General features: G+C 39.6%; 2 protein-coding genes across 3 annotated transcripts; one reads left to right on the forward strand and one right to left on the reverse strand.

Annotated features, from left to right (window-relative positions):
* Positions 1-597: 597 nt before the first annotated feature.
* On the forward strand, positions 598-15,814 carry ntrk2b (neurotrophic tyrosine kinase, receptor, type 2b). Its single transcript, XM_027025358.2, has 18 exons — positions 598-1,223; positions 2,794-2,868; positions 2,973-3,044; positions 3,258-3,326; positions 3,587-3,732; positions 4,028-4,179; positions 5,003-5,135; positions 5,714-6,028; positions 6,164-6,178; positions 6,573-6,590; positions 6,688-6,716; positions 6,981-7,080; positions 7,465-7,653; positions 7,954-8,084; positions 8,316-8,488; positions 8,578-8,818; positions 9,815-9,973; positions 10,308-15,814. The coding sequence occupies exons 1-18, from the start codon at positions 1,030-1,032 to the stop codon at positions 10,491-10,493; spliced, it is 2,397 nt and encodes a 798-aa protein (XP_026881159.2). The 5' UTR covers positions 598-1,029; the 3' UTR covers positions 10,494-15,814.
* On the reverse strand, positions 14,862-24,629 carry kcmf1 (potassium channel modulatory factor 1). Of its 2 annotated transcripts, XR_004776168.1 has the most exons (8): positions 24,455-24,629; positions 18,551-18,718; positions 18,289-18,428; positions 18,031-18,132; positions 17,635-17,812; positions 17,114-17,399; positions 16,441-16,756; positions 14,862-16,137 (listed from the first exon to the last, which is right to left on the reverse strand). XR_004776168.1 is itself a non-coding variant. In XM_035527113.1 (7 exons), exons 1-7 carry the CDS (start codon positions 24,468-24,470, stop codon positions 16,495-16,497), a joined length of 1,152 nt encoding a protein of 383 aa, XP_035383006.1. In that variant the 5' UTR covers positions 24,471-24,629; the 3' UTR covers positions 14,862-16,494. The 2 variants fall into 2 exon arrangements, 1 of the variants encoding a protein (XP_035383006.1); XM_035527113.1 differs by having other exon boundaries at positions 14,862-16,756.
* Positions 24,630-24,911: the final 282 nt, after the last annotated feature.

The following is a 24,911-nucleotide window of genomic DNA, read 5'->3' on the forward strand; positions in this document are numbered from 1 at the left end:
TGCCCATGACGAGACGTATTTGACAGAGATCATCCAATCACCGAAATGGTCATAAAGTGCAGACGCCACACTGCTGACAGCATCCTAAATATTCCCAGCTAATACCATTACAGCGTTTGTTAGGAGAGATGCGCTTGTCATTCGCGGTAATCAATAGCTTCTTGCAGGTACGCTGCCTCGCACAGGCACACTGCCGCTACATCACTATGTACTTGCAGTCTCCCTCATGCTCATTTTCTTCCACAGCGATGGATCAGGCAAGAGCACTACAGCCCTCGACCAGTGCATGCTGTGCCACGTTTTATCATGCAGGGTTGGTTTCTCTAAGAAGTTACACAGGATTACAGCTTTGATAGGAGCCTAAGTACCCGCTGCAACAATGCGCTGGCATCTGATCAGTGTTTAAACAAAAGCTTTGTTCAGAGAGGTTATAAGTGTTTATAATGGGAACCTCATATGCGAATGATACCTTCGAAATAACTAGACGCATATTATCCGGTATCGATTTTGCCTAAATATAGTACTTTGCCCAACAGTGCCAAACGTTTTGTATTATAGCTGTACTAGAGAAATAACTAACACGAGATATACGGGAACGCTAAACAGGAGGCGGGATTGTAGTGCTGTCAGCCAAGCGATTTTGGATACTACTGCACGAACGTACTGGTCGGAACCAATCAGATTCCACTCCACTCAGTTCCACAGTGAAATTGTGACGGATCCAGACGTCTTTTGCGGAAACATCAAGACGCCTAGAATCAATACTAAAAAGACGGAGACGGAGCGCAACTTCTTGGCACCCTGAAATGCGGTGTCAACATGTAATGGTGTGATACCACAATTCTGCGGAGACAGGAGAAGGCCACCCCATGACAGTCTCGCCTCGCGCCGAACGTCTTTGCGCATCCCACATCAGCAGCGGTGTCTCGTTTTACGCTGCTGAGCGGAATTGCTGAAGTACTACCAGCTATTGCCACAGAAAAAGATCTGATTTTGCCGAGCGTTTGGGAATTATTGTGGGGACCTGCTATGGTCGCAGGGCTTACTGGAATGGCTCGCTGGGGGTTTTATGGGGTTTTGATGGGGCTATTGAAGCTCAGCTCATCGTGTCCTGCATCATGTTCTTGTAATACCTCGAAGATCTCGTGTATCGATCAAGATCCAGGGATCGAGGATTTCCCTATCTTGGTGCCGGATACCGACATGGAAAACATCACTGATATGTAAGTAGCCTAGGACGTATTCAGACAGCGACCTGAACAGTGAAAGAAAACGTGTCGTGCTACTACCTAGATAGTCGGAATGAAGACAAATGAGGAAAATGAATAGACCATGGGCTGCTGAACAGACCTGTTCATTAGATTCACTGACAGGGTGTGTTTTTGGTGTTTTACATGAAATAAGTATCCAGCTGGAAATGAAATAAATATACTCTCGTGTCTTAAATCGTAGATGATGTTCCGTGACATCGAATAACCTTCCCATATCCCCTACCGTTCCGAGATTGAGCATGCTTAATGCAGTGCAGTTTTCTATATATAGCGTGATCGAGGAAGCTCGTCAGTGATATATTGACATACAATGGAAAAGATACTTACTATCTGAAATCTACGCATGGACAACCTATATTTTAACGTAAAGGGTCGTGTGTGTGTGTGTGTGTGTGTGTGTGTGTGTGTGTGTGTGTGTGTGTGTGTGTGTGTGTGTGTGTGTGTGTGTGTGTGTGTATGTATGTGTGTGTTGCTCGCGTGTGTCCGTGTGTGCGCGAGCGCGCATCTGTAAGGGGTGGGGGACATGGTAAATAAAAGTGTATGAAATTTCCACTGGCTCAAAGGCAATATGCCAGGCAGATCTGTTTCTGAAGATAGCCTATAGGCTGTCTAGTGTCTCTTCTGACTAGCTGTTAGCTATGAATAACTCTAGACGGGTCGGGGGGGGGGGGGGGGGGTTCTAAAGGATGAAATAGGACAATTATAGGCTGTGGCTTGTGAGTAAAGGCTTTTTAACAATTACCTATATATGAAAAGCATACTGACAGAGACCAGCCAAGAAATGATGCCAAGTTCATGGATTTACCAGTGATTATTTAATAAATTTGAGTGCTTGGAGAAGTATAAGGGAGGAGAGAGTCGACCTGAACAATTATCGGATGACAAGACACGGTACTAAAACATATCCAATATCTCATATATTTCTTCCTGGACTACGGATATCACTCAATGCACATACGCACTCATAAATGGGTAATAAAATATAAGAGTACGTATTATTTAAAAATTGCGCACTCGTTCGCCAAACCTTAATTTATCCTTACGTATGGGTTAGTTCGAGAGTCTAACGTGTCCGCAAAGCAATAGGCATCAGCGCCTACGCAAATATGTCACTCCGTTTCCACGACAACGGCTCAGCGGACCCACTTTAGGCATGTATAGCGCAATCACACCTTTATTAAACCGTTGATATTTTGATGGGTATGGCTTCAAATGATGTGCACTGGTTCAGTTTTCGCGAGACTGTCAAAGACGTCTTAATGAGATACTATCAATACCTAAGAATTATCAGGCCCAAGCATTTGCTCATATCCTTTGCTTCTACCACATTGCTGGAATATATATATATATATATATATATATATATATATATATATATATATATATATATATATATATATATATATATATATATATATATATATCTGTGTGTTTGTGTAATTATATGTATGTTCGTACGTACACATGTATGTATGTATGTATGTATGTATTATTATTATTATTATTATTATTATTATTTCAGATACATTACAAATCAGAACAGACTATTTACAATTACTGAGGACTACATGAAGTTTTACACAAATCTCAGGAACTTGTGAGTATTTATTTGTACCATAAAGCTTTATTTGGAACATATTATTTGTAGGATATCATTTTAGATTTACAGTGTACCTAATAGTAGACATTTTTTCAATACAGAACAGTGATCAACACTCATCTGACAAATGTATCTACAACAGCTTTTGTCAATAATGCCAAACTTCAGTATTTGTAAGTTTATTTTTCTTGTATTCACCTTTTCTTAGAGTCCAGTGTGGTTGTCTTGTGAACAAGACAACGTTTGGAATTTAAATTAATGCCTTTATCTTGATACAACAAGATTCCAAACAACACCGTTAAGTTAAATCATATCACTGATGTTAATAGCAGTAAAATCCCTTTCTCTTTCTAACAAATTTGCTGCATACTTTGATGTTCTTGTAGGAATCTCAGAGAAAACAATTTGTCAACATTATCATGGACTGCGATTCGCAATTCAAACATGTCTACTTTGTAAGTGTCTCTTTGTAACACACACACACACACACACACACACACACACACACACACACACACACACACATATAATCATACACTCAAACTCACATACACATACATGCCACCCTTTGTATGGAATTGTCACTCTTCTTGTGTGTCAGTTAACAGCTCTGTTTAATATATGTTACATGTATGGATTTGCTTTTGATGCAAGAACTTGCCCATATTTCTCAAGGGGTTGGTGTGAGTGTTGATTCCATTGCTCTGTCATGCAGGCTTCTGGCAGGAAACCCTCTGCAGTGTGTGTGTGAGAACATGTGGATCAAGGCCTGGGTGGATGAGAGTGAAAGAGATCAGCTCCAGTGCATGGAGGAAGGGGGAAGAGTTAACGCCCTCTCCAAACTCACTGTTCCCTCTTGTGGTAAACCCATTCCCTGAAAGAACAGCAGCACAGTTCACAAGTGACTATGCTCACATTTTAATTTCAGTTTTCTGGAATAACTTATAGCTCCACCTGTAGCTTGTCCTACATGGCTTGACTGAACCAGTTCTACCCGAGTCCATCTAGATTCCTGTATTATTTTGGAACTTCAGCTAGGGGTTTCAATCAGTTAACTGTGTTGAATTTGAGTTGTATTTATGTCTACATTAGCTGAAGAGTATCCTACAGGTAAGAACTGTGGCCTGTGAATAACTCACGTCTTCCCTCTCTCCAGAGTATCCGCGAGTACAAGTCATCCCTCATGTCGTTACCAAGATGGCAGGAAGTGATGCAATAGTGTCCTGTACTGCATCTGGTGCTCCAGCCCCTGTGCTTTTCTGGAACCTGAATTCTATTGACCATCCACCACTTACAACCAGCCATGAGGTAATACATTTCTTGCGAAACTCTGGTTATATACACTTTATTTCAGGCTTATTCCTTTTTAGTATCACAAGTAATCTTTCTCATCCTTTTTGTACCCCTTTGTTGAATGTTTAACATTTCATTGCATGTGATCATATACTTTGACCCAAATGTGAGTGTATATAGGACACACTATATATAGTATATAGTGTGTATGTAGCTCTCACAAAAATTCCATTACAGTAATTATTTTTATAAGCACCACAATGTCCTGTGTATAACCAAATAACCATTAACCAGCCCTAAACAGTCTGAGCATAACACCATTTTTGCATTTAGAACGAGCACTTAAACACTTAATCTCCACTAAATCCAGTAATGGGCATGTAAATCCCTATAAGACACTTGGACCTCAGGACCCTGGCTCTAACGTCTGAAAGCTACATGTTTTTCATTAATATTTAATGCTGCCACTATAATATTTACAACAAAGTGTCTCTTAGGCTTGAAAACAGCAGGCTGTAGGATGTAGTTTGTAGAATAGGTTTTAGAATATCCAGAAAGCAGTACAGAAAGGAACTTTATTAATAATTACAATGTTTAAGGTAATATTTTATGTCAAGGTTTAGCATCACTGTAAAGACATTAGACTGAGTAGCATGTTAATAAATTATGTAAATTTGTATGTTTGGTAACAAATTTGGAACAAAGTACATAGGACAATGCCCTACTTCTCAAACACTCAAGTATATCATCATTCATAGCCCAAACCTCATTTTGTCTGTGCTGCAAGAATATTAACTTTTCTGAGAGCAGTATTTGTTTGTTTTTCTTCTTCAACCAGACAAACTCCTCTAAGATGAAATCCACATTGACACTGAGTGGACTTTCTCCCAGTGACAATGGCCGTGAGATCACATGCAGTGCTGAGAACATTGTGGGCCAGACTGAGGCCTCAGTCATCCTTCACATCCTCTGTAAGGACCATGTGTGTATAGTCACTCAAAGAAATGAACAACTTGGCTGTAGACTAGAGGGTACATATGGAGTTGTTTTGGTAAACCACCAGATCTGTGATCAGATGTGTTGAAAACAGTTCCTGTGACACTCTAGTGATAGACTATTTCCTAGTACGAATAACAAATGTAAGAAGGGCAGCATACACACAGCATCATTACACCAGTGTTCTGTAACCTCCCTCAGTGTGACTAGCACCTTACTCTAGCTCATTAGTTGTGATCCAAGCATTATCCAAAGTGTCTTTTACTACCCTTCCAACATAGTACCCTTGTTTATGGTACTACTGTTCCTAATGTTACAGTAAGCCTGTTCATTCCCTATTGTTCTGCTCGATTCATCCTCCTAGTATCCCAGTCTGTGTTTATTCCTTTGTCAAGCTCTTCCTGATCATCAAGCTACTTTGCAGTCTCACCAAGCTCCTCTCCTTCTGCATTCTTGGTCAACTCCACTGTGTCCCCCATGTTCACTTTTCCTCTCCTCTCTCTTTACACTCCCCTGCCCATCTCCTTGCCTCACCTGACTTTTCCGGAGTCAGTCCCCCCAACCATCCTGCAGCTGTATGAGCCCGAGCGCAACCAGGACTGGTGCATACCGTTCAGTGTAACAGGCAACCCCAAGCCTGAGCTGCAGTGGTACCACCAGGGGCAGCTGCTGGAGGAGCAGGACTACATCAAAACACAGATTCACGAGTCGACAGAGAGCGAGTACCATGGCTGCCTGCAGCTCAACATCCCCACGCACATCCACAACGGGCTTTACACACTGGTGGCCACCAACAAGTTCGGCGAGGACCAGAAGAACGTGACGGCACACTTCATGCTAATCCCTGATGTCGAGCACTCAGGAGCAGGTGGGTGCACACACGACCGCCTTGAGTCAGACGTTGCTCTTCAAATGTTGGGCTTATTGCAGAGCAGAGCAGAAATTTGATTTAGTAAATCTGTGCAAAACAAATTGTAAACATGTGATCGCTTCTGGCCTGCAGATGGCTTCTACTATGGTAAGTTGCATGAATTCTGCATGACTGTGACTAGTCTGGTAATCCATCAGACCTGTGATTACTTATATGTATTAGTTTAATGCCTGGATGCATGATCACATTATTTTGTGTATGATATGCATGCCATCAGCCTTCAGCAGGGGCTGTCCACTGTAGTCCTAGGTATGCATTGCTGTTCACCATTTGTGTGTAGAATGTGGGTCCTCAGGGTTAGGTTTACTGTAATGGTTTACTGTAAGGTCTCTCTTTACTTATGTTACGATTACTAGCTAAACTGTAGAAGAAACTGTTATTTTTGGGGTGGTACAACTGAATGTAAGTCCATAACTTGAACTAACCAATTTCTGTCATATTTTGTACTCTACTGGATATGGTGTGTGAATCCACTGCTCAGATACAACTGACACACCAGGTATAATCATTTCGCTCTTTCTTTCTTCATTATCTTTATCATCATTATATTCCAGTCACGATCATTTTAGAAACTTACATTGGTGTGTTTTATTTAGAAATGCCGCCACAGGAGGATAAAGTTGCCGTAAGTCTGAAGTTATTTCAGTGTTAGAGTAAGTGGCAAAAGTAGCCCAATAGTTGGTGTGTATTCCATATGAATGTGGTAAAACAATATTATATCTGGTTAGCAGGCCAGCTATAATGTGGTTTTTATAATGTGGTTTCAGATATATTCTGAAAGTTATCAAATATCATTGAGAAACCACATGTGTGGTGACAGTAGTTTACTACACTACAGTGCAGAGCAGTGAGTGCTGCATTGACTCCGATGCTTGTTTTTCCATTCCAGGTTTATGTAGTGGTGGGGATAGCTGGGGTTGCACTGACTGGCTGCATCTTGATGTTGATATTTCTCAAATATGGAAGAAGCTCAAAGTTTGGGCTAAAGGGTATGCATATCTTGCTTTTGATAAATACTAATTTATAATGGAAAATCAGCCAAACTGTATCGTTTAGTCCAAAATTTGATTTCCAAACATGTAAGGTATCATAGGACAACTAAAGTTTAGTTGTTTTGCATGTTAGAAAATGTGACTATGATAATCAAACTAGTTTATGTGAAGATGAATTCACTGGTTAGTTTCAGTCTTTACTCAAAACTCAATATTTGAGAATACTTTCAAAATACTTGTATGGTCCTATTCCTATCAATTATACATATGCTAGTAAAATGGGTATGCTAGATATTGTTAAATGCTATTTGAAATGTGACAATTTGTCCCTTCCTCTTCTGATTGGTCTGGGGTTTATAATTATTTTCTCTTCCACCACAGGCTCCTCCTCTGTTATCAGTAACGATGACGACTCAGCCAGCCCACTCCATCATGTCTCCAATGGCAACAACACACCGTCGTCTTCTGAGATGGGCCCAGATGCCGTTATTATCGGCATGACGAAGATACCTGTCATTGAGAACCCCCAGTACTTCCGCAACCCTGGCAGCGTACTGAAATCAGACACTTGTAAGTTGCCATGGCTCACCAGACTGCCACCAACCCCCCCTTCCCAACCATGTCAAACAGTTTCCAGCCTCGGGTTGCCGCTGACCAGTTGTCATGGTAAACCCCCTTTTACTACCATGGCAACAACACTGGAGATGGCTGCTGCCATGTTAAATCTTGCTGAAGGATTTACAGGCGCGTGCTCTGTGACTGTGCTGTTTTCCTCGAACGTTGGCTGAATCAGTTGATATGCACTGTAATTTGCATTCAGTCTCTCCACTGACTGGTAGTTTGATTTTTGCTGTGTTTTTTTCCCCATAGTCGTCCAACACATCAAGCGCCACAACATAGTCCTGAAGAGAGAACTCGGGGAGGGGGCATTCGGTAAAGTGTTCCTAGCTGAGTGCTACAATTTGTCACCAGATCAGGAAAAGATCCTGGTAGCTGTCAAGGTATGAAGCTCTGTGGTCCTGTGATCAACAGAAGTAATAGTAACAGTCAGTTTAAGGAATATAATAAACATCAGACTGTGTTGGTGGACATATGAGGTATGCCATTACTTCCATTAAATAATGGATCTGTGTTGTAGCAATTGGTAGGTTATAATGATGCCTTTAGGGCTGGTGTGACAGTTCTGAAAATGAAGCAATGTAGTTTTTTAATTATTTAAACATATCCCAAAGACTCTAAAAGAGGCGAGTGAGAGCGGGCGAGCCGACTTCCACCGAGAGGCAGAGCTCCTGACAAATCTGCAGCATGAACACATCGTCACCTTTTATGGTGTGTGTGTGGAGAGCGATCCTCTAATCATGGTGTTTGAGTACATGAAACATGGAGACCTCAACAAATTCCTAAGGTACGTGTTTAGAGGTGGTTTTTATTTACGTTCCTGCATAAGCTCCCACAGTGAGTGATCTTCTCACTGTCTCCCTCTGTCGCTCTCAGGGCTCATGGGCCGGACGCGGTGCTGATGACAGATGGGCAGCAAAGCTTGCTGGTGGAGCTGACTCAGTCACAGATGCTGCACATCGCTCAGCAGATCGCAGCAGGCATGGTGTACCTGGCCTCACAGCACTTTGTACATAGAGACCTTGCCACACGCAATTGCCTGGTGGGAGAGAATCTGCTCGTCAAAATAGGGGACTTTGGAATGTCCAGAGATGTGTACAGCACTGACTACTACAGGGTAAGTTGTCCCATGCATCTGGGAAGGCCTGTTCTAATCTGCTGTGGGGCACAGTGGTCAGTGGGCACTAGTGAATGGCCATTCACAAGAGACATTTGAGTTATTTACCTCAATTCCAAGAAAAAGTAATAACTTTAGATTGAAATGGGCAATTATAATGTACAAAGAAATTGCCAAACAATTTGCAACTATTGGAAGCTATATTATAGACATGGACACAGTTACTAAGGACAAAGTCATATGGACACAGTCACCAAGGAAACAATCACATGGACACAGTCACATGGACAAAGTCACCAAGGCTGTTAAGAGACTGGAGGTCATTTTCATTTACATCAGTTGATTCTGTTTAATCCTTTTGTGAAACAGTGGCATCATCAGAGTTATAATAACACTACTCTGTTATTCAACTCTCATAACATTTAAATGCAGATTCTTTAAATCTTCAGCAAATTGCTGTTTCTCTGTCTAGAGGGCATATGCAGGAAAACAGTGGCTGTCTATATTTACAAGCTCATATTAAACAAATATTTTGATATTTGTTTAGCAGTCTTGGCTAAGAATTCAGTTAACTATATCAGTGAACTGAAATTCAGTTCTATGGACAGAAAACACCGTTGATTGTTTAAATCAATTAAATCTAAAACAAGCAGTTAGATATGACTATATATATATATATATATATTCACCCCACAGTGACTTGTTCCAGAAAAAACTCTGGCCATCTGACACTGAAGGGCTCTCCCAAATCCACCCCCACCAACACCACCTGAAACACTCTGCTGTGTCAGCAGCCTTCTGTGTGTGTGTGTGTGTGTGTGTGTGTGTGTGTGTGTATGTGTGTGCATGTGTGCATGTGGTGGACTACCAGCTCCCTCTGCTGTGAAATACCAAACACTGAATCAACCCAGAGCTATTGGAGCCTAGATATAAGAGTGGAGCAATTTTGTTCAGTGCTATATTCTCCACAATATAATCTTTCACCTGTGATGGCAGGTGGGTGGTCACACCATGCTGCCCATTCGCTGGATGCCTCCAGAAAGCATCATGTACCGGAGGTTCACCACAGAGAGTGATGTCTGGAGTCTAGGGGTGGTCCTCTGGGAAATCTTCACCTATGGCAAGCAGCCCTGGTACCAGCTCTCCAACAACGAGGTCAGAGCCACGTCTTCAATGTCAATGACCTCTTGAGTTTGATTTTTTGCTACTATAGCAAAAAATTCATGCTAATTAATTTTCATTAATGCTACTATAAATCTCCCACCATCTTCACTCTCCAACACATGTAAAATGAAAAGCTTTTCCTAGCAGCATGATTTACTGACAATGAATGAAAATGTGAAAATTATTTATAAGTGAAGCCCTAGGTGGGTTTTTTTTTACCTTTTCTTAACCTGTTTATCATTAAGAAGTTTGAAAACATGGTATTTTTGCAAATTAAATGGAATGTAAACTTGCTTGTCCTTGTTTGCTGTTGCTCCCTCTGCAGGTGATTGAGTGCATCACACAGGGCCGGGTACTGCAGAGACCTCGCACCTGTCCCAAAGAGGTGTATGACCTGATGCTGGGCTGCTGGCAGCGTGAACCGTATATGAGACTCAACATCAAAGAGATTCACAATCTGCTCCACAGCCTGGCCAAGGCTTCGCCTGTTTATTTGGACATCCTCGGCTGACCGTCTGTGTGTGTGTGTGTGTGTGTGTGTGTGTGTGTGTGTGTATGTATGTGTGTGTGTGTGTGTGTGTATGTGTGTGTGTGTGTGTGTGTGTGTGTGTGTGTTCTTGCTTGTGCTTCTGCCTCCTCACTACATAGACAAAAGGCCTTAAAGTTGATTGTGTGTGTTTCTGTATGGTTTTTTCCTTCCTTTGGAGACGTCTGTTTCTGCCCTTCAACAAATTGTACATTTTGAATTCTGTACATGCCGGGGACGAACAAAGGGAATCAGACTGATCGCTGTAAATACTCCTTATCACGGACCACCAATTTTGGAGGCTTTTTAGTTTTTTCTCCTAATGACTGGGAACATTTTGCAGAACAACAAGCAAAACAGAAAGCAAAAAAGAAAGAAAGAAAAAAGAAAAAAGATTAAAAAGCTAAAAAATTCAAAGAACAAGAAGGCCCTTCAATCAGGTCGGGTGTAAGCTTAAGTGTGTCAAGGACAATGTTGATATTTGTGAAACACTGACTTTTTGGGGAAAGGGAAACATTTTGTTGTGGATTTACCATTGTGTTATTCTTTTTTCTTTTTTGCTACCTTGGTGCCATTTTTTTCATATACACTTATTGGAAAATGGTAAGAAGAATCTGTTTTGGAGTGAAAGGAGGCCCAATAATTAGCACAACCCAGTTACTGCCCTGGCCATACATCATGGTTAACCAAGTACGGATTGCAATACAGTTGTTCAAACTGTGGAAAAATTATTTTTAACCACCAGATTCCATCACTTTTTTTTTTATTTATCCAGCCTTTACACTGGTGATATATAATTTTAAAACCTTTTCCCCTATTAAGGCATTAATTTTTCATTTTTTATTACTGTGGTGAAAATGCACTATAGAGTTCACATTTTTAAGGGGGTAACAAGCACATTGACATGAAGGCATCCAGGATTCTTTTGAGTGAACTGAAAGGTGTCGCAATTCAGTTCTAAAGCAGTTGTGCAGGGGACAGATATTAGTTCTTAAATCGGTTTCTTCAGTTTTGGTTAGAGCACAGTGGCATAGTCACCAGCAGTGGCATTCCACAATAATGTCATAGGGGCAGTGAAATGGCTGCTCCAAATAACTGGGGCATTTTACCCATTTAAGCACTAATTAAGGGCCTGTTTGGTCACTTTGTGAATGATGGTTACAGCAATGATTGCTTCATAGGACACCAGGCTGAGATTAGTCAATGGCAAAAAGTGACCAGATTTATGTTCCTTCAGTGTTTATGTTATTGGTCATATCGTATTTTACCATTAAATGGGTTTTACCTTTTAGAGAATTTAAGATTACTTTTTTAGCCCTTAGGGTTTATAAATCTCAGAGGTTGTCTATGGTGTAACCACATCCACTAAAAACATTGCACTTATAATTCTTCATATTTATTAGTTTTATATGATCTATTATTTAATATGAAATAACTGCTTAATAGTGTTTAAGTGATATTCTCTGGTGATTCTTTTTGATGTGGGCAGTTTCAAAGCGATGGATTTGGTGGGCACTGTGACGTGAGTATTGACATGAGACTGGTATCATGTGAATCTGGCCATCCTTGAGGTCACTAAAGAAGACAAAAACCCTATGAAGGGGCAGCCAGTATTCTTTGTGTGTGTGTGTGTGTGTGTGTGTGTGTGCTTCAACTCCACCAAATAGACTACATGACAAGAGGAGGATTAATATTGGAAGATGTAATAATACAAGTCTCAATACTGACATTTTTATTGAAGTAAATGAATCACTAACTGCATAATGATACTAGTTTATTACATCTGAACTACACACATTCTTGGCCAAATTTATGTATGATTTTAACACTTCAATATGGAACATCCTCCAGTTCACATTAAGTTCTAGTTTCAATATGGTGGGTGTCCTTGTAGTCTTTCTGTTAGCAATGTGTTGTGAATGAGTTTTTGTGAGTGCAAAAAGGACAAAGCTATGAGAAGTGTTATAGTGAGTGAGCGCGTGATCAAAATGTAAATACTCATCTGTCACGTTTCTTGTCCCTTGTACCCTGATGTCAAACTTCTTCTGAGCAGTCTCTGCGCTGGCTACTTTTTAGGGCAAAATAAAAGCTCTCTTCCCATGTCACAGAAAGGTGATTCTAAACATGTCAAGCAGTAGTCAGCACTGGTTGGCCTTGACCCAATGAAGTTTTCCAAAATCTCTGAGCTCTAACCTTCCTTTATGGGGACTGCTCATATTTTTGTAATATTCACTATACAATTGTAAGCACTGAAAAAAATGCACAGAAAGAGATTTGTTTCTTTTAATAGATGATATTTGTTCATCAGGCAGATCCTTTATTCTGGAAGTATGATGTTCTGTAAGGACTTAATTTGTTGTACTGATATCAGATTTTATTGATGAAATTAGTTTTTAGCATTTTAGCTGATTGAAGGCTAAACTAGTCCAAACTTGGATCTGAGGAAAATATGAAATAACATGAAAAACTGCACACTATAAATATTTTAAGATATTAGAACTAAAACTATTACACTAAGACCTAAACCTCTGTCCAAATCTTTTGCATTGTGACATACTGATTAAAGTTCATCAAAGATGGGATTTTTTTGTTTTGTACTATAGAGATGTATGTCTGCTCTAAATAACCAGCCTGTACTTCATAGCCCATGCTGTACAGTTCAAATATTTGTGTATATGAATAGTATGTTCAATATATATTCTGTTAAAAAAGATCTATCATGTCAAATGTGTGACAATAATTATAAAGGGATGGAAATATTTCTCCTGGGCCACAGGTAACAATGTGCGTGTAAATACAAATAATTTTGTGTGACAATGTAATGTATTATTTTCCTCTGTGCTTGTTCACAATATCACTGAGAATAGAATTTATTTTATTTAGATTTCTCCTATCATTTTAATTTATCCCTTTTCCTCATGTAGAAACAAATTCAGCATTAATAGAAGCTTTACTTTGCCCTATTATGGGTTTTTTTTTTTTGAGGGCAAGTTCCCTTGGTGATCAACACCACAGCCATGGTGATCTACAGCTCGGTCAGGGCTACTAGCCATGTGGACACACCCATCCCTTCCCCCTCCCACCTTTTCTGGGTAATCGCTCCAATGTTGTTTTTTAAACGAAGAACTGTGACCGGGTACTGGAACACTGTATTACTTTTTTTGAATGTATTTAGATGGAATGGGGACTTTTTTGAATGTAACCCATCTTGGGTTCTTTTTGTTTCCCATTGAAGAAACTGAACTTTACTATTTATGTTTCTTTTTAACAAAATGTATGTTTTAACCCAATTTCTGGTAAGAGTGATCGTGTGTGTCCCCTAGAGAATATGTGTGCAGTATGTAAGTGTACGAGTGTTAATTGCCTCAATTTCTTTTGCTCCTGGCAGACTCAATCTCTCACTGCTTATATATCAGTATTCTATGCTTTGTGCATCCCGTGAGCAGCTTCTCTGCAGTCAGTGGAAATGTTCCTTGTAAAACTGTGCATTTAATAAAGGTGGTATGTCTTACAATACTGTTTGTCATTTGTATGTACATTACAATAAACAAGTCATTATAACTACATTACCATCAGTGACATTAAACAAGCAAAGTTTTCTCCATTTGTGTTAAACCAAGATACTTTTAATGTGCAGTGCATTCAATGTCAAAAGAGAAAATATCCCATCCTTAGTTTTCAAATATACGAGGTGAATATGATTTACTCATGAACAGGGTAACAATCTTTTTGCATTGCAGGGACTACACATGCATTACTTTAACTGCATGAGTAAGCTAGTAAAATCCCCTGATGAAATATACAGTTGCAATAATAAGTTGTTATGGTTTGTCATTCATTCTTTCCACCTCCATCATTATCTTGACTCTTATTAATCTTTTGGCATAGAAGGAATAAGCAGAAAGTTAATGCTTCAGTACTGCTGCTCACTAGACTATTTTGGCAAAGAGGCCACTTGCAGGCATGAAAGGCATCCCAAGGGTAAGGTTTAAGTCTAACAATAACTACGGTCTAATGACAAGGACAGCTGAAATTAACCAAGGCTCTACTCAAACAAAGCAATGCTACTCCCCATTGTTGACTTTTGTAGATGGGCACATAGAGAAGTGCAACAGTGGTTATGAACATGTAGTATTAGTTATTATACTGTCTGGGAATGTGAAACTTGTAGCCCATGGGCAAGCAAAACTAAAGTTATCTGTGAGCCAAATTCACATGCAGTTATAGTGGTAATGCTGCAAGTAATAATTTGATTTTTTTTTTTTTTAAGGCAATATTACATTACATGAGTAGAAGTGTTTTTCCATGACTATGCATGTAAAACACAACCACAAAGAGTAAGAGGACGATGGGTTATTTTTCATCAAAAGCTGTGCGCCATTTTTATTGTAGTATTCTAAATTTACATTAAAAAAAGAAAGTCTGCCCATGTCCTAGAACCATTATGAAAGTTAACGCACAAATTCAATTCAATATACATCTCATTGTATTTTACATTGAGGATAAGAGTATAGGCATGGAAGTGGCATGATTCAATCACAAGGTTGAATAAAAATCAAGAGGAAAAAAAGAAAATCAAAACCTGAATAAATAGAAGGTGCTATTTTTTAAGCAGAGCAAAAATCAGAATGTCATTCTTTAAAAAAAGAAGTTGAAAAGGAAAACACAAACAATGCCTGAAATGTGGCAAGTCTTAAGCTCTCCTTCATTAACTGAAGAAAGTGATAAAAGAAAGGAAAAAGGGATATTTGGGTCTGCATTCAAAGACCTTCTGAGTTGCAGTGCTGGTCTAGGAGAAGACTTCCCCTGTTTAATGGTGATTTTAACCACAAACAATAACCCTAGATCAGCACTCCGTCTCCGAGATCCAGTGAGAGCAGCAGCTGTTGCCTACTGGAAGCAGAGGTGCAAAGCAGAGTGTGATGAGCATGGAGAAGCCAACTGTTCTGTACAGGTGCAAAAGTTAGAAAGTACATCTGGTGATTACACAGTTGTCACTAAAACATCAACGTCTAGAAAAAAAAAATGTTAATAGGCAAGTTCTCTTTTTGCCTGTAGAGATTATCTTTTTATTTATTTCTTGGCAAAAAGAAAGATCCTCCATCACGTTAGCTTGACAAATTTGTTTCACTGTTGTTTTTTTGCAGCATTGGTTACATCAATTTATCAGGGTGAGGTGCCTGCTAGCTCAAAGAAGGGCAGCCTGGAGCTCAGAGACAAAACTGAACTGCATTGTTTTCTTATGAAGCTACTGCAGATTCCAATTTCGCTTTTGCTTTCCTTTTATAAAAACATGGAAAAAAAAACCTCTCAAATTTGAATTCTATATTTCATTCAAAAGACATTTCAGTTCAAGTAACCCTTTTAAAAAATTAAAGAAAGCTTTGGGATTTTTTTGCCGTTTTAATGACAAGGTCATTAAAAATCATGCACGCTGCAAATAACCTCATGCAGTAGTTATGGTAAACCATCCAAGCACTTTTTATTCATTAATATTCATAAATACACACAGCAGCTTCATTAGAGAAGGACTCAGTTTCCTCTTCAGTTTTTGAATGTGGAGTATTTATAAGGAGAGCCTTTTGTTAGACACAGGAAGCAGATGTCTGCCACAGCTACCTACGCTGACCTGCTAAAGGAAAAAAAAATTTAGTAATGTGGAATTGATTATCAAGTCAATATATATATATTTTATATATATATTTTATATTTTTCTGTCTTTCTCTCACTGTCTCTCTCACTCACTCTTACACACTTGTTTAGTTTTTTCCTCTCATACTCGCTCTCCTTTAATGGATTTTTACAATGTAACAAAAAGGTGACAGACCTGAAATTACAATCTCCAAAAAAAACAAAAACAAAAAAAAAAACCCAAAACAAATAAAAACAAAACAACAAAAAACCAAACAAACAGAGCTGTGTGTTTGCCCACCATCATTGGCAGTTACAGCACAGAGGACATTGTCTGCGTGGTGGTGGGATATCATCAAAGAGGAGGAGGTGGAGGCTCTTTGCCTGCAGAGCTCTCTTTGAGATTGAGGCTTTCCAGTGCCACGTCCAAAGGCATGATGTCCACACAGCCCATTGCGCCAAAGTCAGCGAAGTCTCGCCGTTCATCCTCATCTGAGGATGAGCTCTCCTCACGCATCAGCGTGGACAGCAGTAGCTCCTGGACAAACAGGCTGCGGTCAGCACGCTCGCTCTCCAATGCCTGACGCTCCACCTCAGACATCTTTGGCTCGTTCAACCTGCCATGAGAAGAGAAGGGATGATGGACTGAAACCAAACCCTTCATTTAGTTGAATGCCAGCCTTTCTTGACTAAAAATACTGCGTGTCATGAGAAACCAAGACACATTCTTCATTAATTCATTTGTCCCTTTATGAATACAGTGCAAATCATGATCACCAAACATAATATAGCATCTTTTTAATATCAGAAGCCCCAACCCACAGATACCCACACCTGTAAAATACCCCAAACGCACAAGAACACTGTTCCAGATCATAGCACAGCTGATAATGACAATCACTTAGACTTCTGGAAATCAGGAGTTCCCAGTGTACCTGAGGCAGGTTTGTTTTGGGAACTTTAGGAAGCCCTACCGTGTGAGGAGAAACTGTGAGCTGTGGGAGGCCAGAGGGTTGCTCTCTGTCATGGCTGTGTTTGTGGTGGTGCTGGGGGGTGGGACACTGGCACTGATGTTGCTAGGGTTACTGCGTTGGCGTGTGGCATTGCGTGCGGTCTCCAGCTGCTGGCGGGCCGCCTGTGCCTGCTGTCTCTCCAGCTGCAGCTGCATCTGCAACTGCTGCAGCTGCGAGGCTGACGGGCCTGAGGAATTGAGCTGTCCACCCGCTGAGCGCCGCACGCCTGACAACTGGGACAGCAGCTCTGCAAAGGTCAGGGGCAGAAAGAAACAGAAAGAGAGAGAGAGAGACATCCGACAAAAAGACTGATGAGCCTTAACTAACCAATCTTGAGAAACAGATGAGGATTGCTAAGTGAAAAAGGAAAATCAAAGTTAAAGCAACAATATTATGACATTTTAAAATGACATGCAAAGACCTAATAGTCCAGCATTAAACACATTAGTAGAAGTGTGTCAACCTGGCATAGGGTCACACACCTGCTATGGGGTCCATAGCTTCCCTATTGCTTGGAGAGTAGGATGAGCTTTGTGAAGAGGAAAGCCCCCCAGTGGAGCTGCTGGTAAAGTGCATGTTAGTCCTGCGTGCTCGTGGACCACCCAGCCCACGGCCAGGGTGGAACATCCGGCGCACGTGCCGCACACCACTAGTCTCATCGTGAACACCAAGCAGTTAAGGATGAACAGGGAGAGAGAACACACACACAGCACAGAGGTCATCTCAATATGCTGTTTTACTACAAAAGGAGATGTGATCGTAGAAACTAGTCAACGCTAATCTATTTACCAGTGCACACCCATACACGCTGACAAGCTACATACAATTCATGGCTAGGAAACCTCATATACAAATTAAATCCACAAGAGTAAGGATATTAAATCTCTAGGTGCTCTGTGTTCAAGTGTGAGATGAGCAGCAAAGTCATCTGTGACATGATTAGGGTCGCCTCCAGGCAAAGCTGCACAGATTGGGCAGATCTGAAAGAGAGAGTTAAGATCTTCAGAAAATGACCAGTCATCAAAATCAAAGACAAGACAAAGCAACAGCAACATTGGTGGGGGAAAAGTGACTCATCTGTCCAGGTGAGAGATTTAGTCATACATATCTACATCTGTCTAATGAAGTGCACTCACCACCTCTGTGGAGGTCTCAGCATGTTCAGAGGAAACGTGCTCCTGTAGAGACGTTTCTGTGTAACCCATTTTTCCACAGTAGGGACAAGTAAACGACTGGGGTTGCTCTACTGAAAATGCCTCTCCACCATAATAGAGGTCTGTGGAGGGCAGAGAGGAAGGTCATCATCATCATCATCATCATCATGCACTCATCTCCCCTATTGTCCTACACAGACTAAGACCATATCTTCCCACTGTTTGGCTCAAGGCAGTTGCATACCAAAGTCTACCCTGGTTAGTATGCACTGCATGGGGTGCTCCGTTGTATGTCTAGTTGTGGTGGCTCCACTCTCGTAGCACGACGCACACAGATCGTAGTCGTAGCAAATTAAACACTTGTATCGGCGCCCTCTGAAGTTCCCTTTTAAACACGCGTCACAGCTCACACCTAGAAGCCAAGAAAACAGAGCTGGTTAACTCCCAAAGCAACTACAGACTTTGTACGCTTTGCCGATAATTATGCAATCTGTTACCAATTTTTCTAAATGTTATATACTAAAACTGAGAATAGACTAGGAGTATGGACATTTTTAAGCTGTGTATCCTGAGCTTCATGCCATCAATATAATAAACCATGTACCAAATACAAAAATATAAATAAAATAGGTTACAAAAAGAGTACAGAAATGTTTGTAAATTATAAGAACCCACAGTATTCTATAACTGTCTGGAAGCCAAAACAGACCACCACCACTTTTCTATGTAGTGGTGTATAAGTGGTATATAAGTGAGTCAAGGTAATTGGTCCAGTGCATTAGGTTTATTTTAGTCATTTATTAGTTAATTTAAAACAACAGTAATGTCAGAAAAATACATAGACCACAGCTGATTAGGATTATTTTAAAATAAGAACTAAAAATATGACTCATCCATTTTTAATAATAACTGAATCTGACTAACAGATTTTTTGAAATCATGTAGCTAAGATTTATTTTTCCAGAGCATAAATTCCAGTCTTTCAAGTATACTCTATTCTGGGAGCAGTCTCATATATTTTCTCTTTATGGTTCATATTACATCTGAATGGAAGGTCTAGACCTACTTAGAAATAAAGCTTTTAGCTAAACCAAGAATATTTTAGGTTTTCATTCATCACTTTAGTTAACTGTCCAACTTTGACTGTAATATAAACCATTAGCTAGAAGATATGGATAAACTAGTTTCATAACTGTATAAAAGGATCTTGATTAACCAAAATAAACCATTATCCAAGGGGATATTACACAAAGTCAAAGACAGAAAGATATTAAATGTAACTGTTGATACATTTAATAAAAAAATTAATTAGTTAAAAAACAAAATCGAAATAATTGGATCTAGACCAATTGGTTACCCTACTCAAACCTCTAAAGTAGCCCAAGTTCAATGTACACAGCTAAAGTAGCCAGCACATCATCACAAGTTTAAAGGGGCATCGCACTGCTGGCCTTCCTTCTCAACATGTGCACAACAAAACACCAAAGCAGAGATCTGATAAATATAGAAGAATGTGAACTAGTCTAAGGGGTGATTGCTGCTAAATTGTAGCACACTCAAGGACTGTTCGAAAGCATGACTAAGCAACATTCTCTCAGTCACTAAAAGAGGAGTTTCAGTAGCACTGCCAATATTAGTACTATTATTAAAATCAATAATAATAAATATTGCATCTTTATGCTATAAAGATGCTGTTTATACAGCTATGTATATACACCAAAGACCGCCCCGCCCCCCCCCCACCATTCAACTTAATGAACTGAATTAGTTTCATCATGGGCTTTTCTACAGTGTAGGAAGGTACCATACATTGAGCCAAAGAAATATTAAAAGCCTCAATAATGGTATCAATGATCACCTCACGCTACTTCCATAGTACTTGTTAATATTTTTCTGGTGCCTCTCAAACATTATTTCAGATGGTGCAAAGGGGATAAATGCACAGGTATTTATAAGATTTAATGTTTACATGAGAACACTATTATTACTTTCTTTAACTAATAACCTTGATTAAAAAAACCAAAGTCATTGGAGCGCAGCCCTGCCTTTCAATACAATTTAACATGCACATGTCCTCACCATTTAACCTTGGGGGAATCTCAGATGCCATCTTAAGAACCATTCCATTCGATTTGTAGCTAAAGTGAAGTGTGTTAAATCAGTCCTTAGAGGTGCAGGGGATTGAATTAACAGAAGTGTTTAATTCAGCGGCAGGACCTGCCCAGACATCAATGCAATCTGACGTAGTTTCCTTCTTGACTCCCAACATCATGGTGGACAAAGCCATTTATAAGTGAAAGCAGGAGAAATAAAACACTGCTTTCTGTTAAAATTCTCAAAAATATAAAAGATATACAAATCGTGCTTCATGTACTAAAGCACTTTGTGACTGCTCTGGATTGTTACTTTTGCTCTGCTTGCTAGGCTTAACTAGTTTTTATGTGTTTGTTTATTAACCTACTGAAGGCAAGGATGTTCTGACTGAAAAATCTACTCCTTTTTGCCTTCCCTGGTCATGCTGCAAGTGGCCACTGTGTGACGCTCTTTTGAGTGGGAGCTGAAGTTCATGAAGGCATGGGAAATGCAGTATTGAAATGCAGGGCATGACTGGACACAAGTACTACTGAAGCACGAACATCATTTTGGCAATAACAAACAGCAAGTATCATTCAATTGTCTTAATTTCTGGATCATAACACCAAATATCAGATTAAACATTAATACAGTTATACTGTGGAGTTGACTCAAATGTGTTTCCAAAAAGCTAGCACTGCTAGAATCAAGACTGTAAATAGATTAATGCTTCCATCCACAATGTGGAACAATAAATGGCTAAAATGCCAATTGTCACTGCTGCCAAAACATTTTAATATGTCCATACAAATAGAGGCAAATCATTATGGTTATGGAATGTGACTCTCCAGCCCTGCAACTGCCCTTGGAAACATTTATGAATTGCCTGAGAAACTCAGCTTTGGTTCCATCAATAAATTTGTTCCCTTAAGAATTTAAATGGATTCCCAATAGCTGAACTCTATGTAAGCACCCTCGCCACATGCTTATCATTCAGATTTAAAATGATTAACTGTAGTATTGCTATGATAAATTAAGTTGCAGATGAAAACTGTAATGAGCATACCAAAAATAACAGATGGAGATAGACAAGTAACAGAGGAAGTGAAAGGAGGAGACACCTGAATCTCCTCTACCCTCATCGATGCCACACATTTCATACTCTATACATAGCTTACAAAACATGTGTCACTAGTTCAGACCAGGATGCAACATAAGCAAGTAGAAGGCAATTTCTGGCACAACTACCACATTGTACACAGGGCTCAGCGTAGGATACCCAGAAATATTCAAGACCAGACAATGAATACAAATGGCGGGGGGTGGGGGGGTGGACCTTGTAAGTCTAGCCTAGTATCAGATAAACTATGTGTACTACAACCTTGTTTTGCAGTTAAACCAAAGATTATATGTTACATGACAGTGTCAGACACAATGAAATAAAATGATTAAACCTAAAACTTTCAGTTCATTTTCAAGTATATGGAAATAAGTTGATATCTCTCAGAAGTGTGGATGTTCAATATATGAAAAGTTAAGATTTTTTAAACCTGAAGAGCTGCAAAGAGTGAAAACCAACTGTGAATGACCAAACCTGCCATACAAGCTAACCTATTCCATGAAGTAAATTTAGCACTACCAGTTACCTTGGTTGATTATACAGGATAACATCTTATATGACTTCAACAAAGCCTTTGCATCACATCCACACATAAATGTGACTGCCAAACAGTCGCTTATGTTTGTTAACATAGTATATGATCACACAATACACCCAATTTACAGGTGTAACTAAAATGCCAAATATTTAGTTTATACTATGACCAAATAAATATAAAAGTGTGTTTTCATTTGGAAAGGTTCAACATACACCAACTGTTCAATATACATTGATAACACCTAAACCAAAAAAAAAAACAAAAAACAAAAAAAAAAACTGGTTGCCTCTGGTCCCATACTTGTCATAATCGTTATTTTTAAAAGGTGAAATAAGGTGTCAAACTACCTCAAAGACATAACTAAACTTAGTAGGTTAGCTCAATGTTGGAGGGAAGCCAACTGACTAATAAATATTTATTTAATGAATGCAGGAGAATCCAATCTAAAAACTTCATAAATTCAGCTGGTACCTGCACAAAGGAACAGAGGCACATGTACAATGTCTAATTTATTTAATCCGGCTAGCTGCCTTTGCATGTAGACCAAAGGTGAATATTAACCATCTTATTGCCAAAACATGTAAACTTCACAATCAGAGCATTCTTATGTTCCATTCATTTTCATTTATGGCAACTGCTGTAACCATTAATCAGTCTCAAGACTTTCACTTTCAACAAATTCCATTAATGTTCCAGATTCCCTCAAGTGTTTTCATGTGTAGCAGAAGATGACCAATTTTAGAAGGCAGTTGAAGATCCAATGAAAGCTGAATTCTCCCAGTCTAGATAATGTTCAACTCAAAATGCAGCCATGACACAATTACAAAAGAGATGAACCACTATCTGCAGTATTACCAGGGTCAATAACATGTAGTGCTACTTTTTTTTCCCCATACAACTGTGGATTGCCTCAAAATATTAATATACATGTTACTTTCTGCATATCATCAGAATATGAAAGTTAAGCGTATAGTTTTAATTTTCATCTGATCGGTTTAAACTGATCTGGGTGACCTCAGGCCATAAGTAAATCCGATAATAGGAGAAAAGCAGCAAAACCAAACCATTTATCTGTGACTAAATGTAAAGCACGAATGAATGAATGAATGAATTAATATATACATATATATATATATATATATATATATATATATATATATATATATATATATATATATATACACACACACACACACACACACATACATACATATACACACAAATTACATACATATAATAATAATTACTGTACATTTTACAACTTCTTCTTATCTGTAAAAACAGAACAAATCTTAAGTAGTGATATAAGACTTGGCCCAGCATTTCAGTTGAGCTCTAGTTAACTTGAGAGGCATCAACATATCCGTGCCCAGTTCGTTTTTTACTTTTTAGCATGGGTAAATACAAAGCAGCCCAAGGCAGTAAAATCAATCTCCTAGTTTAACTGGTAAAATCCATTAATGGCAAGCTAACCAAGTAGCAAATGCAGCTAACAGGCTAAACGAATATATTCAAATCCATCGAAAACCTCTTATGTACAACTGCGAGGTCCTATTTTACGGGATAGTAATATCCAAACATTGCAGGGGCATTTTTCCTATGAAAGAGCTATTCGCAACTGACGATTTCTCTTGCTGACACGCAAACCTTAAGCCTAAAGCTAAATCCAGACGTGCAAGTCATTCACTTCTGGTGGCTTACATAGCTTATACAAATGCTCCATATATCGCTAGCATGACTCAAGACGGTTAGCTTACTAGCTAGCATGAATGCCATGACCAAATAGGCCGACACAGGTTCAGCGTAACTGACCGGCGACTACTTTCATCTAGCCAGACCTCTCACCAAGTTGGCTACTTAGCTAATTGGGTCATACTCAGACTTGCTAAATCATCCTGTTTTGATAGTATTACTTTGCAATAATACTGCAAGTTATTAATTTAAACAAGGCCTACAGGGCCTTGACCTATTATTGGCCTCCTTGATGACAGTGCAGTCATCTCTCAAGTGGCCAAGAGACCGAGAGCTCGGAATAGCTAAAAATTCAATCCCGTTCCGTGGCAGCTCTCCATTCGCCCTTTGCGACAGGCCAAAACCAGGGTGCTAGCTAGCTTGCTAACTAAGGTCCTAGCTGCCACACGGCCCAGTAAGCCGACATGTAGCTAGGTAAGTGAAGCAACTAGCAAAAGCTCTTCTCTGGTCGCTTTGTGAATTGTATGGGCCTGAACTATCAAAATGACCGGCAACTTATCGACAAAGAAGGTCTGAAAAAGGTTGCAGAATTCATGGCGGCGGCCATCATGAGCCTTTCCCATTGCATTTCAATACAAAACATGGCAACCCGCGGCCGAAGACTAGCCAGTCTGTTAGCCAGAATTATCACCCAACGACACAGTAATCGACTGTTTTCTACTTACCTTCATGTCGGGACATCCTACAGTCAATGACACAGCCCCTTCCTTGGGCTCCCTAACACGTATTATACCGAAAGATGCCGCCTAAAACGAAATAAAACTGGGACGCGGTTTCTTTCCTATTTTCTCTTGAAGATGGATCCGGGGCTTACACTTCTTCCTTCCCCCCTCCCTGTCTGTCATGAACCTCTGGTAAAAGAGCGTTTACGAACATGACGCCAATAGAGGGCGCTAGCTAAATTAATTTCTTCTTCATTGGTGGTTGAAACGGCGGTAAATTTCAAACGTGCACGAGTACAGCGCGCTACCCTTTGTGACTAGTTAAATTCGTTGATCTAATGAAATCATTAAAGATGCTGTAAGGTACAGTGTATCATTCTAATATGTACCACTAAAATATCTCGTTAAAGAAAAAAATGTTTTGTGACTGTTCTGGCCTCTGTAAGAAACAAAATTCCAA

This window comes from Electrophorus electricus, chromosome 6, assembly GCF_013358815.1.
Source record: "Electrophorus electricus isolate fEleEle1 chromosome 6, fEleEle1.pri, whole genome shotgun sequence".
NCBI classification, from domain to species: Eukaryota; Metazoa; Chordata; class Actinopteri; order Gymnotiformes; family Gymnotidae; genus Electrophorus; species Electrophorus electricus.